The 13,326-nt window shown below is 43.0% G+C and overlaps 1 protein-coding gene across 1 annotated transcript in view; it reads left to right on the top strand.

The window, feature by feature from the left end:
* Nucleotides 1-11,823, top strand: part of tab2 (TGF-beta activated kinase 1 (MAP3K7) binding protein 2) — a 51,650-nt gene extending 39,827 nt beyond the window's left edge. The window contains exons 3-5 of the mRNA XM_038294337.1: nt 2,460-4,128; nt 11,418-11,578; nt 11,672-11,823. Coding sequence (XP_038150265.1) covers nt 2,460-4,128; nt 11,418-11,578; nt 11,672-11,797 — 1,956 coding nt within the window. The 3' untranslated portion in view covers nt 11,798-11,823. The remainder of the gene's footprint in view (nt 1-2,459; nt 4,129-11,417; nt 11,579-11,671) is intronic.
* Nucleotides 11,824-13,326: the final 1,503 nt, after the last annotated feature.

Genomic DNA, 13,326 nt, shown 5'->3' with positions numbered 1-13,326 from the left:
GTGAAGAGGTTTTCATAGGCCTAGGTGGAGAACAACTTTGCTACTTCTGTTTTTTTTTTTTTTGTTTCTCAAATAAAATGCATAACGATATTACAGTTTTCATTGATTTATTTCAAATATAAAACATTGTCTAGCCTGTAAGGAAAAAAAGAAAAAGGAAAAGTTACCAATTAATCGTATTGTGGTGTATTCTTGAGTATCGAAAATAATCGAATCGTTGGGTCACGAAATTGATACTGAATCGAATCGCCATGATGGGTGTGATTTACACCCCTAAACACATTGCATAGTCATTATGAGGTCAGTTAAGTCTCTAAATCATGTAATATAACATATTATACAAATCCAATACAAATTATACAGATCATATCTCTCCTATCCTGGCTTCTCTTCATTGGCTTCCTGTTAAATCAAGAATAGAATTTAAAATCCTCCTTCTCACATATAAAGCCTTAAATGGCCAAGCTCCATCTTATATCAGAGATCTGATTGTTCCTTATGTTCCTAACAGAGCACTTTGCTCTCAATCTGCAGGTTTACTAGTGGTTCCTAGAATTTCTAAAAGTAGAATGGGAGGCAGATCTTTTAGTTATCAGGCTCCTCTCCTGTGGAACCAACTACCAGTTTTAGTCCGTGAGGCAGACACCCTGTCTACTTTTAAGGCTAGGCTTAAAACTTTCATTTTTGATAAAGCTTATAGTTAGGGTGGCTCAGGTTATCCTGAGCTATCTCTATAGTTATGCTGCTATAGGCTTAGACTTTTGGAGGACATAGGGATCCCCATTTCATCATTCTGCTTCATTCTCTCTCTGTTCTCCTATTCTGCAGAATCTGTTTGTTCAATCTCTAACCTTCTGCTCTCTCTGCTTTTCCTCAGAGTAGCTTTGCCTCGTCTGTTCCTGTTTGGCTGTGACGTCATCCAGGAGAGAAACATCAGCTGTGCTGCTTCCATCAACACCCTTGTTTGTAGATGTTGGAGATCGGCCTGTCTTCAGGTGTGGTCCTGTTTCTCTGGCCGTGGCTGGGTGGATGTGCTCTCTTCATCCTCTGGCATGGGAGCTGCCTTGGAGCTCGTCTGCCTGGCTGTGTGTTTCCTGGACGGGGCCGCCTTTTACAGCTGCTTGTATCTCTGCTTCTGTCTCCTTGAACCCCAGTCGGCCTTGGCAGATGGCCGCTCACACTGAGCCTGGTTCTGCTGGAGGTTTCTTCCTGTTAAAAGGGAGTTTTTCCTCTCCACTGTCGCTACAAGCATGCTTAGTGTGAGGGATTGTATTTGAGTCAATGAGTCAATGCAATTAACTGGTTTTCCTTAGATAGAAAACTTTGTATCAATTTGACTGTATGATCTGGTTGAACTGTAAAGTGCCTTGAGATGACATGTGTTGTGAATTTGGCGCTATATAAATAAACTGAATTGAATTGAATTACTATAGAATTAATGTGTTAATGGAGCAGAATAATACAGATGTGCTGAAAGTGCATTTTTACTGCGTGTCTCCGTAGGAATGGGGAGCACCAACATGGTAGATGATGGCTTCACTTTTTCGGGCAATCTGCAATCCAGTGAATAAATAGAGATCAATGCTTTTCTCTAGCATTATCACTCTTTCCAAACCAGTGAGGCTAAGGTTAAGAATGGACAACAGCGCCTCTAGTGGACAAACTAACATTACTACACTGAAAAAAATTCCCTCTAAGCGGATGATATCAATAAATTGGACATAAAAAACTTTAATCCTAACAGTAAAATGACAGTTTAAAAAAAAATGTTTTCTTACACACCATCATCTTCACTTTAATATTTCACACATCCTGATGCCTCTGGGTTACTATGGTAACTACCTACCATGCAGCAGTGTACCATATGTTTAGAGACATTATTTTAGTGGGTATGGGGTATAGGGGAGTGGAGGCCTAGTGGTTAGGGCATAGAGCTTGAGCTGAGGTTCTGAGTTCGAAACCCAAACCCACAGACTGCCACTATGGGTCTCTGAGCGAGACTCTAAACCCCTGATTGCTCCCCAGGCCACACGATGGCAGCCCACTGCTCCGCAAGGGGATGGGTTAAATGCAGAGGTACATTTCTTCAATGTGAGATCAAGTTCAATTATTGGTTTCCTCTCTCCTCACCACTGACCTTTGTTTTTGTTCTACCAGCCTGTGGTTTGTTGAATAGCTATAAGTAATGCAGCCTAGTGGAGGATGGGCAGGATAAATGTACTTTTAGAGGGGGAGATATGGATAGACCATAATGAAGTTGTTTTAATGTGTTTTATGTTTCCTATCAGCATTGATCTGCATGTAGTTGTTAGCAAAGAGCTGCTGATATTCATGTTTACTCAGAGATCAGTGAACCTGCACAGCCAGAGTGTGAGTTTGGACAGGCGTCTCTCTAAAGCATCAAACTGTAACCCATTCATTGCCATCTAATGAATCCTTTCTTTTCCTTCTCCTTGCAGTGCAACAACAACCTAGACGCTTGTTGTAAGTACTTGTCCCAGGTCAGTCCAGGCTACCTTTACAGCGACGGAGGCAATCTGAGCTTTTCCGACGACCCCAGCTTGGCTCAGCTCCGGAAGCACATGACCCAGCTGAACCTGGGCCTGCAGTCTCAGAATGTGCATGCGGCCCCGGTTCAGGACGGCCTGAGAATGAACGGCAGCAGGACTCTGTCCCACAGCATGAGTGACGGGCCCCTCCAGACAGGACAGGCCCCCAGCAGTGACTTTTTTCAGCACGAGTCCAAGTCAGCCCCGGTGCAGGTACCCCCCACTCTCAATGTTTTCAACGTGATGGAGCCCAGCCGTAAGCCGCAGCCTCCGCAGAACCTAGCGCTCTACACTCTAGGACCCAAGGGTCATGGCGGGGGTCCGCAGCAGACCCCGCGCTTCAACCCCATCACAGTGACGCTGGCCCCGAATCCCCAGACCGGCCGCAACACCCCAACTTCTTTGCACATACACAGCGGGCCCCAGTCGGGCCTGGGGAGCCCGCAGGGCAACTCCATCTTCATCCGGCCGTATGTAAGCCAGTCCAGCTCGGGGCGGCAGAGCCAGCAGGCGGGGGGGAGGGCCCAGTACAGCCCCACCTCTCAGCCCCAGCAGCAGATCTACCAGTTCTCCCATTCCTCCCCCCTCCCCAGCTCGCGCCCTGTCCCCCAGCACTCCTCCTCACATACCTCAAGGACCTCTCACGTCTACATGCCCATCAGCTCCCCCACTAACCCCCAGGCGCCTGCCATCCCCTCCAGTGGAAGCATGGCGTCGTCGTCTAGCATCCCCTCCTGTCCCTCTTCGTCCTCCTCCTCTTCCTCAGTCATGCCCTCCTCCCAGTCGACCGTCAGCCAGTACAACATCCAGAACTTCTCCACCGCCCCTCGGAAGAATCAGATCGAGATCAAACTTGAATCTCCTCAAAGGAGCAATTCCAGCACCGCTGTGAGGCGGCCGAGCAGCGGGCACTGGTCATCTTCCTCCTCCTCCTCCTCCTGTCCTCCTTCATCTTCCTCTTCAACTGGAGCGGCTACTGTCACCAGCACCCCTCTGTCCATCGGAGGGCCGGGCTCCTGCCGCAACCAGCCAACTGTTTACATCTCTGCCAGCCCCCCCACTGCTGCTACCGCCCCCTCTGAGGAGGTCATGATGCCGCCGCCGGGCTCCCGCTCCCAGCCCAAGTTTTACATTTCTGCCAGCGACGAGGGCGGAGCCAGAAACCCTCCTACAGTCTACATCTCAGCTAACCCTCAGATACAGGGGCCCTCTGGCGCCAGGAACATCGGGGGGCAAGTGAGCATGGGCCCCGCCTACATTCACCACCACCCGCCTAAGAGTCGCCCCTCTGTGGGAGGCGGAGGCCCCGCCTCTTCGCCTCGTGTTGTAGTGACTCAACCCAACACCAAATATACCTTTAAAATCACTGTGTCTCCCAACAAACCCCCGGCTGTGTCCCCTGGAGTCGTGTCCCCGACCTTTGAGCCCAACAACCTCCTCAGCCTGCCGTCGGACCACCACTTCCCCGAGCCGGAGCCGCTGCATCTGTCCGATTCCGACCCGCTGTCGCCGCACAGAGAGCGGCCCAGCGAGCCTCGCAGGCTCAGTATGGGTTCTGACGACGCGGCGTACACACAGGGTGAGCAGCGCTTTCTATTTTCTCTTCTCTACAGGAAGTGATGTCCCATTTGTCGAATAAAAATAAGCCGAGACTTGTTTAGTCACCTTGTTAAATGGCAGAGCTCCTTCTTAGAACGCAATACTTTTCTTTTAAGACTGACAATGATTGTTTTGTTTTTTTACTTTCGGCTACTTTAGATCGCCAATGAAATGTAAATAATAGCAAATATAGGTAATAATATGTTGAAACTCCAAATGAGATTTGATCCTTAAAATATGAGTGCAATACAGTTTGTCCGAGTGGAGTTGCCATATGTCGATGTCATAAGAAGGGGCGGGGCCCTGAGCAGATCTGCTACCTACAGCGGCCGATTCAAGGGAAAAAAGCACTGATATCTGTTAAAATATTATAAAATATATATAAAATATATCTCTAGTTCTTTTAACCAAACAATAAGTATTTTTATTATTATTGTCGCTTTAAAATCTAGAGGAGTTCCACCATTTCACTGTAGTTGAGCTGCTCACTGTTATTGGAGATAAATCCTTGTTCAAAAGGTTTTATTCAGCGATAAAAGGCAATTTATGGTTCTACATCTTTCCTACAGTATCCTAGAATATTCATTTGGATATTCTTTTAAATTCCCTTTTTTTTTTAAACCAGAGGTAATACTTTTTACTCTGCTGCTGCACCTCTTCTCCCCCTGAAGGTGCCGCTCTTTTCACGACGTCGACATTGAGCAGACATGCACTGTAAAAATTTTAATGTAGGTTAGACAGCTTAACAAGCAATTAAAATGGTTTACATTTAAAATTAGTAAAATAAAGACCTGCTATTGTATTTGCTGTGCATAATATCTGATTATTTTATTTTAGTGGCAAAAATCATCATTCCACTGGCAGGTCAGCTCAGATTTACTTTCAAATGCACTGATTTTAAGAAACTAAATTATCTTAGATTAATTTCTACATGATTTCTTTCTGACTGGACAAAGTGGGCATGGTGTTTACTGGACAGACGCAGCGGGAGTAAAAAAGGTGCTTCCTGGAAGGGGATGCTCTACCTGGGATATATGGATGGCAGCTCATTTACACTGAAAGAATGCATGAGGATTAATCAGAAATATATAAATCAAGCAAAATTATCACTGTCGTAATGATTTTGTTGATTAAAAAGCATCTTAACAGTTGAAAGCTAAAATAAAACATTGAATGCTATAGGCCAGAGGTCACTTATTAGCGGACCGGGGTCCGGATCCGGACCCACCTGCTCGCTAAACCGGACCCAACCTGATTTCAAACATTTATAAATTACCGCATATTTGAGTGTCTAATTTCACTTGCACTGCTTTTTCTGTTAATACGGTAAAGCCCTCAATAGCGTCGGGTACCAGGCTGCACGTGGTGCCAATTAGCCAATGAGCTGCTGTCAGTCTGGGCTGCTGCTGCTGCTGCGCTTGCCACAGGTTTGCCTGCTGTGTCTAAAACAGCCGGGCGATGGGAAAGAAGGAGAAGACGATGAGAAAAAGAGAGCAGAGAAAGTGTGGACTGCTGGAAGAACTGTGGTGAACTGGTGAAAGAAAAGTGAAATGGTGCTCAAAGATGACCCTGAGCATTTAGAGCAGGCATCCCCAAACTTGGTCCTCGGGAGCTGCTGTCCTGCAGGTTTTAGAGGTTTCCTTGCTCAAGAACAGCTGCTTTTAATTGAAAGCTGATTAACAGGCTTTTGCTCTACTGCAATCATTATAATCAGTTGTGCTTAAGCATGGAAACCTCTAAAACCTGCAGGACAGCGGCCCTTGAGGACCGAGTTTGGGGATGCCTGATTTAGAGGATGTTTGGCTCAACCTGCTGCTGTGAAGCAGGATTCTCCACCATGAACAGAATCAAAAATAAATATGGATCCAGGCTCAAAATGAGCACCTTGATATGTGCTTTAGAATGGCTTAGTCTCCATTCAAACCCAGGTTTAAAGCCTTGCAGGGCAGCATAAAGCCCACTGTGAACATTAAGACAGAAAACGGTCAGTTCAGGTGTTTTATTAAATATGTGAATCAGGAAATTGTCTATATACCAAACTAAATTATTGTTGTTCTCTACTTCAAAACACACTCTAGATTTTAAAGATTTTGAAAGATTAGAATTTTATTCTCCGGACCTTCACTGTTTGATGATTTTCTTTATTCGGACCCCAGTGATTTTTAATTGCTTACCCCTGATATAGGCTCTTTATTTATTCCACGTCTTTGTTCATGACAGATGAAGAGAACTTCCCAAACGACACCAGGAACAAGGGACATTGTTTCTCAGCTGCTTTAAACTGGTTTTATTAGCGATTAGCTCAGTGAATAAATATAAGCTCCTCCTCTCTCTGGAGTTTCTGTTCAGTAAGTATTCATACTGTTGATTGGTCAGCTACAACGCTGCCAGATGATCCATCCTTCACGCTCCATAGCACATAGATGTCAGACAATACAGCTCAGCAGCAGGCTCCTCCTGATCATAATTTGCCTTGCATGTCTTGAGCCTATATAAAACATTTCCATATGTACAGCTTAGAAGATCACTTCCTATGGAGTCTAACAGCCATGTTGGATTGGAAACTACCGTAAAACTCATTAAAGCGGTTTAAACTTTGATCTTTCTCTGGTTTTTAGGCAGAAAAGGTTTTCCTATTTTTATTCTTACTCGTTTTATTATCCCATAGAGGCTTTAGTAACCAATAAAGTATATACTGTATAATTTGAAAAGTTTCTTACAAAAACATGGACTTTAAAAGTATTTGTTGAGTGGGGCTGTGTATACTTGCTGTCAGCGCCGTGGCGGAGACTTTTCCACACGGAGGATAAAAGCAGAGCTGAGCTGCAGAGTAGGGACCGGTGTGATGACTACAGCGTGAGTCCTCCACAGTAAAGGCTCTGTTTGCCCCCATCAGCCCCTGACTACAGATCCTGTAGTGAGTCAAACATGTGCATGCAGAGCACTGCTCTTTCCTTTTTTGGACTTTCAACTGTATCATGTGTGAGTCACTGGCTTTGGCTCTGTGGCGACTGCTCCACTGAACACTTGATGTGCATTAGTTTTACTTTTTTTTTTTTTTTTTAACCCTGCTATTGATCGGCCGCCTTACGGCAGGCTGAGGTGTGTTTTAGAGCCACCTGATTCAGACACACCTGTCACCACATAACGGTTAATTTAACTCAGTTTTTACCTCCAGTCGCCAAAGATCGTATCGCTCTTTGTTTGACAGCAGAATATCATTTTTTTTGTGTTGCGCAACGTTTCTCCTCCTGTTGCGCGTGTAAAGACCTGTTAGAAATGTAGCTGCGCTGTTAGGCCGGTTCAGCTTGAAAAAAAGAAAAAGAAAACCTCGAAAGTTCTGATGGTCTTTTTTACTTTGAACAGATTTCTTTGTGTTTTTGGATAATCATTAACGTTAAAGGTATATTTGGTAGAACAAGAAAAAGAGCCTTAAGGTAGTATTTTGGTAACACCCCAATCTTCAAATCCTAAATCACCATGGCAACAGGTCAAATCTAAACCTTGATTGGCCTATAAATACTCATAGAGCTTATCTTTGTGCTTCTTCTCTCCCTGCCAGGAAGAGTAAATCAAAAGATCCTCCCTGAAATGTTGCGTTCTGATTTAGCTGTTGTTGAGTAAACTGGCGCCGCTGCACCAGCAAAGAGCTGTCGTCCCTGCAGGCTGGAGCTCCACCCGTTGGCCCCTACCCCTTCAGATGCTAGCTTAGCTCCTGACATAAAACACCGACAGCATCAGATCAAATATCTCCACTTTGACGCTTTAGAAACTTGTCCTAAACTAGAGGCTTTCTGGAGCGTAACGACGTTAGCTGGCTCTTATCTGCTCCATGTAAACCCACCTCCAACCGTTAAAGGGGCCCAGTCACTCCCCCCCCCCCACATTTGTAGTTTGCTTTAGTTCCATACAGAGGCTTTCAGATTAAATTGAAGAGCCCTTTTGCTTGTTGTATATCATTTCTGTGTTTTATGCCTCTTTTTTGGGTCCATTTGACATTAGACTTAAAGTTCAGTTTTGCCACATTTCATTTGCCCAGAAACAATTTTTACTTGCCCAGTATAATGTTTGATAAATATAGTTTCTAATATTAATTTCTATATCAATAAAACATGTTTGTTTTTTTAATGTTTTTTTGTAATTCAGTATTTTTTAAGTTTACAGGTTCCTGGTGTGTATATGCATGCGTCAGATAATGAACTCAAGCCTACATTACCGTGTTAAAGGCACACTATGCAACATTTTTCAGTAAATTAATGTGTTCCATAATGTTTTGGATGATTAAATGAGTCATTTCAGGTTGAACAAAGGTATTCTCGGCCGCCCTGGTGGTCTGTGGGGGAAATACCGCACTTGCAATTGCAGGAGCACCGACCCGCACCCACAGGCTCAGAAGTCTCGTGAGAGTCAGTCTTGCTTTACGGCGAGAACTGCTACACCCCCCAGTTAAAAGCATATTCGTTGCTAGCACAGTGGCGATCAATAAATCCAGAAAGACAGTACTTAAAATCATGTCATCTTATCTTCAACAAACTGGACTAAACCTAAGGATTTAAGGAAACATAAATAAGATCAAGTAGGTGGCGATATTGCTCCATTTGGTTGCAAGTCGCCAGTAAAACAAGAAGAAGAAGAAGAAGACAGTGGCGATCTTTGTGCAGTGCTGCTTTCACACCGGACGCAGCAAAATCGTGTCTGCTGCTTCATTTTTGCTGCTTGTACCAGCTTGTTCTGACGCGCGGCTGAAGCAGCTTTGCTGCTCTGGCTGAGCGGTGCAAAAGTGGCTCTGACGCGCGTTGGGCGGAGCTTCACTATCCTTTCTCTGCCTTGCAGCTATATTTGCTGTGATCAGTGGGAATAAAGTAGTTTTAATATGTTTTTAAGTGAGAAAATACACCTGAAAACGTAATCAGTGCAGTCAGTTCATTCAGATTATCATCCTCCCTTACAATATTTTTTCTGTCGGAGCCGCTCAGACCCCCACATACCAGCGGTGCGCCGACAGAAGGAATCCCTTCATCAGCAGCCTCTGGCCGGGTCGCCTCCTCGCGGTTCACCGCGGCAGCTGGTAGGTGTTTTTTATCTAAATAATCCAAACTGCAGGCAGCAGGATAATAAAAGCCAACATATTCTGCCGGCAGATTTCTGCATTTTAAGTTAATTTAGGCGTCAATAAACTGTTTAAGAGGAGTGATAATAGCGCTCTGATCATCAGCGCTGTGTCTCTCTCCCTGCCAGCTCCCAGATCAGCTTCTCTGATTGGTTGACGCGGTGCGTCGAGCAGCAAAAATTTTATTTTTCCATCTCGAGCAGCAGCGCGTTTGCGGCGCGTCAGATGCTAAGTCATTCGTTGCGTTCGCCTGTCTGCTAAGCTCAAAACAACCGCGCCTGGCTTGACGGAGAAACCAGGAGAACAGCTGTGCATATTTACGACAGTGCACTTTTACTTTCGCCCTCTGGGGGGAGCCTCGCTGGAAAATCAACACCGGTTGCATAGTGTACCTTTAACATGCTTTACAATTCTTCCTGCACATTCTTTTCAAACTAAACTTTGCTTTAAGCTGTTGTGTGCTTGGAAAAATATAAATTGTAATGTTAAAAATCTAACAGGTTAAAAACTAAAGACAGAAGTCAATGTCACAAATGAATAACTTTTATTTTAGAGTCACGGTATGTTTATACAAGATAATACTATTAATATAATGTGACTTTTCTAGAGAATCATTATACATAGTTATTTTATGCAGGGTTTCCACAGTCTTACATAATTTCAGAATTCCCTGACTTTTAACTGACTCAGGATTAGTTTTCCCTGACAAAATAAATGCAGCAACAAGACAATAATAATAACAGGTCACCAATTTAACAAGTTTAGCTCTATAACATTTAAATGCACCTCTCCAACGTCTAAGAGAAAAACATTTAATGACCATTTTTTTAATGTATGACCTGCATCACTGAACAGAAGACTGTCATATGATAGCCATATTTACATTGTGTGCATGGCATACAATTATGCCAATTTTCCTAATACCTGACTGATAATTTTTAATCTACAGTTATCTGGGTGGAGGGTAAAATAGGTGGTGGGTGTGTTACTGTACATACATTTTTTTGCCTTGTTGTTGTTCCCGGACAAAAATCACGCCATCTGGAGGAAAATCACGCGGATTGTGAACAAAACAACAAAAAGGGCGCCGGCAATGCTTCTGGGTCATTTTTATCGAATGTCATGATTTTAAAGTAATTTTGAGTGATAAATAAATTTTTTTGCGATCATTGCACTTGCCTGGCGGGCAAATGCGGGGGATGGTTAACATCAAGCCCTGATATATATATATATATATATATATATATATATATATATATATATATATATATATATATATATATATATATATATATATATATGAAAGTGGCTCTATTTATTTGCCTTATCTGACCAACCACCTCTGGATGTTTCCTGCCTCATGCTGTTTTTTTATATTAGATGTTGGTGGAAGTAAGGCTCTGGAATGGGGGAGTTTTCCTAGTTTACTTTGCAATACCACAAGACCAGAGGTATGATATTGCACATGGTCACAATGAGTAAGCCAGGATGTAACTTCCCCAGCAGAGTACCAAAAGAAATGAAAAAAAATCTAAAATCTAGTGTGAGGAAGCAGGAGAAATGCTGAACACCAAGAGAAATGAAACATTTGTAGCCATCAGAGGACAGTGTGACTTTTTAAAGCCTCTGCAGAGCACAGATCTATAGGGGCTGCCAGCAGGTACAACGATGCATCTGCTAATCATGCCTGGCTCAAACATTTTGTTTTAGACTGAAAAGGACCAAGTAAACATTATTAGAGACCAACATTTCACGTATATATAACTTTCTTTGAACAGGAACATCTGACTCTGTTGGGATTTCTATATGTTTAGTGCATTACTGGGTCCTGTAGGAGGATCCCTGTTAGCATGGTTCCTAAAGCCTCGACCCATCCTCAGTGATCTCTGCAGGGCAGTGATGGAGCATATGAACAGATACAGAGAGAAAAAAAAGAATAGATGCTGGCATCATGTGGTTTTTACACCAAACATTACAAGTCAGCTTGACTGTGGTGGTGGAGGTTAGAGACAGGCTACTTCCTGGAACAATGTCACTTCTTCCTCTACACAAAGGTGGCCTAACGTGTTTCAGCTTCCATTGGTGACATTCTAATGTCTGTCTGAATGTTGAGCCAAACCTCCTCCTAATAATGAGTTTCTCTTTCTCTCTGCCTTCAGCGTTGTTGGTTCACCAGAAGGCTCGAATGGAGAGACTTTGGCATGAGTTGGAAATGAAGAAGAAGAAGCTGGAGAAGCTAAAAGAGGAAGTCAATGAAATGGAGAATGACCTGACCAGGAGAAGGCTGGAGAGGTCCAACTCAGCCTCCCAGATTCCTTCTGTAAGAGGATTGTGTCCGGATTTCAAACCAGCATCCTCAGGTTTTCTAAATAAGGAAGAAAATGACAAGTCTTCTCTTCTGTTCTTCCTTCAGATTGATGAAATGAAGAATCTGCGATGCAAAAATAGGACTCTGCAGATTGACATTGACTGCCTCAGCAAAGAAATTGATCTCATCCAGACAAATGGTAGGAACCAGTTTCTTCTGTCACTCCTCTAATTTTCACTATTTAGTCTTTGATATTTTCCAGTCAAACATCCTTTTTTTTTTTGCGTCTCTGTTTTGTGAGGCGGTAAGTAATTAAGTAAATAAAGCAGGGAAGCAGCAGCCGGCTCACGTCCTCTTTGCACAGCGTGCTGTTAGCTACCAGTTCTTCCTGAATTGCTTCCTGTTGCTGCCGGGTAACGAGAGATTTACAGCCCCCACGACAGGACGGCGCTGCCACAGGCCACACAGCGGTTAAGGAAGGATGTGCTGCCTCTCCTTCATAGATGCGTGATTGATAACGCACTTCATAAAGGATTTCTACATACGGGCAATGCTTAAGTTTAAATCTCAAGGAAGAATAAAAAGTAACCAGAATCCAGCAGCTTTTGTTTTTTTACCTTTAGCCAAGAAATCATGTGCATGATGGCAGCAATTGTTGATTTTCCGTTTCCACTGTCCTGATTTTTTTTAACCTTTTTATAAATGAAAATCTGTAAAACATTTAATTTAAATTCAATCTTTATTTAAATGTTATTGTCATCGAATTACATACATTTTTAACTGTCCAAATGTTTTTAAAAACAAAATCTTTCCACTTTAATGCTCTCTTCGTCTAACAGAGATTAAAAGTTCAATAAATCTACAACAGCTTCACATTCATCTTACTGACAAATGAAACGCTGAAATAAGACAAACAATATCTGATGATATCTGATGATATCTTCCCTTACAAATGGAATATGTTTTGTTAATGGAAATTTGATAATATTCCAATCCAGAAATGAAACTTTATCCTGAAAAAGGATGAGACTGACTTTGCTGTATTCTCAGGAATTTGATTAAACATATTTCAATATATTTTTCATTTATTTCTATATTTCAGATTCAGTTTATATATATTTTTATTATTTTTTTTTTTTTAGTTCTCTTTTTTTCAGATGTGAGTTTTATGAATTGCAATCTTTCTGATTGCGTTTTCCAGATCACATAGGACGTTTCTTGGTTCACAAGAAAGTGAGTTTGGACTCGTCAACTATGTTCTTGCCAAGAACAAAAGAAAGTGTGGGCTTGGGGAGAACGGGAGCACGCAGCATAAATATGGGTCAATTGGAACAGAAGCGTACTGATGACATCACCAGACCTATTGGGTCTGCTGGATGTTAGCAGCATTTCTATTGGGTCTGCTGGATGTTAGCAGCATTTCTATTGGCTGCTGGATGTTAGCAGCATTTCTATTGGGTCTGCTGGATGTTAGCAGCATTTCTATTGGGTCTGCTGGATGTTAGCAGCATTTCTATTGGCTGCTGGATGTTAGCAGCATTTCTATTGGGTCTGCTGGATGTTAGCAGCATTTCTATTGGGTCTGCTGGATGTTAGCAGCATTTCTATTGGCTGCTGGATGTTAGCAGCATTTCTATTGGGTCTGCTGGATGTTAGCAGCATTTCTATTGGGTCTGCTGGATGTTAGCAGCATTTCTATTGGGTCTGCTGGATGTTAGCAGCATTTCTATTGGCTGCTGGATGTTAGCAGCATTTCTATT

This window comes from Cyprinodon tularosa, unplaced genomic scaffold (genome assembly GCF_016077235.1).
Source record: "Cyprinodon tularosa strain WSP-4 unplaced genomic scaffold, ASM1607723v1 ctg1099, whole genome shotgun sequence".
NCBI lineage: Eukaryota > Metazoa > Chordata > Actinopteri > Cyprinodontiformes > Cyprinodontidae > Cyprinodon > Cyprinodon tularosa.
Note: the sequence above shows the minus strand (reverse complement) of the source record. Positions and strands in the feature narration are given on the sequence as shown.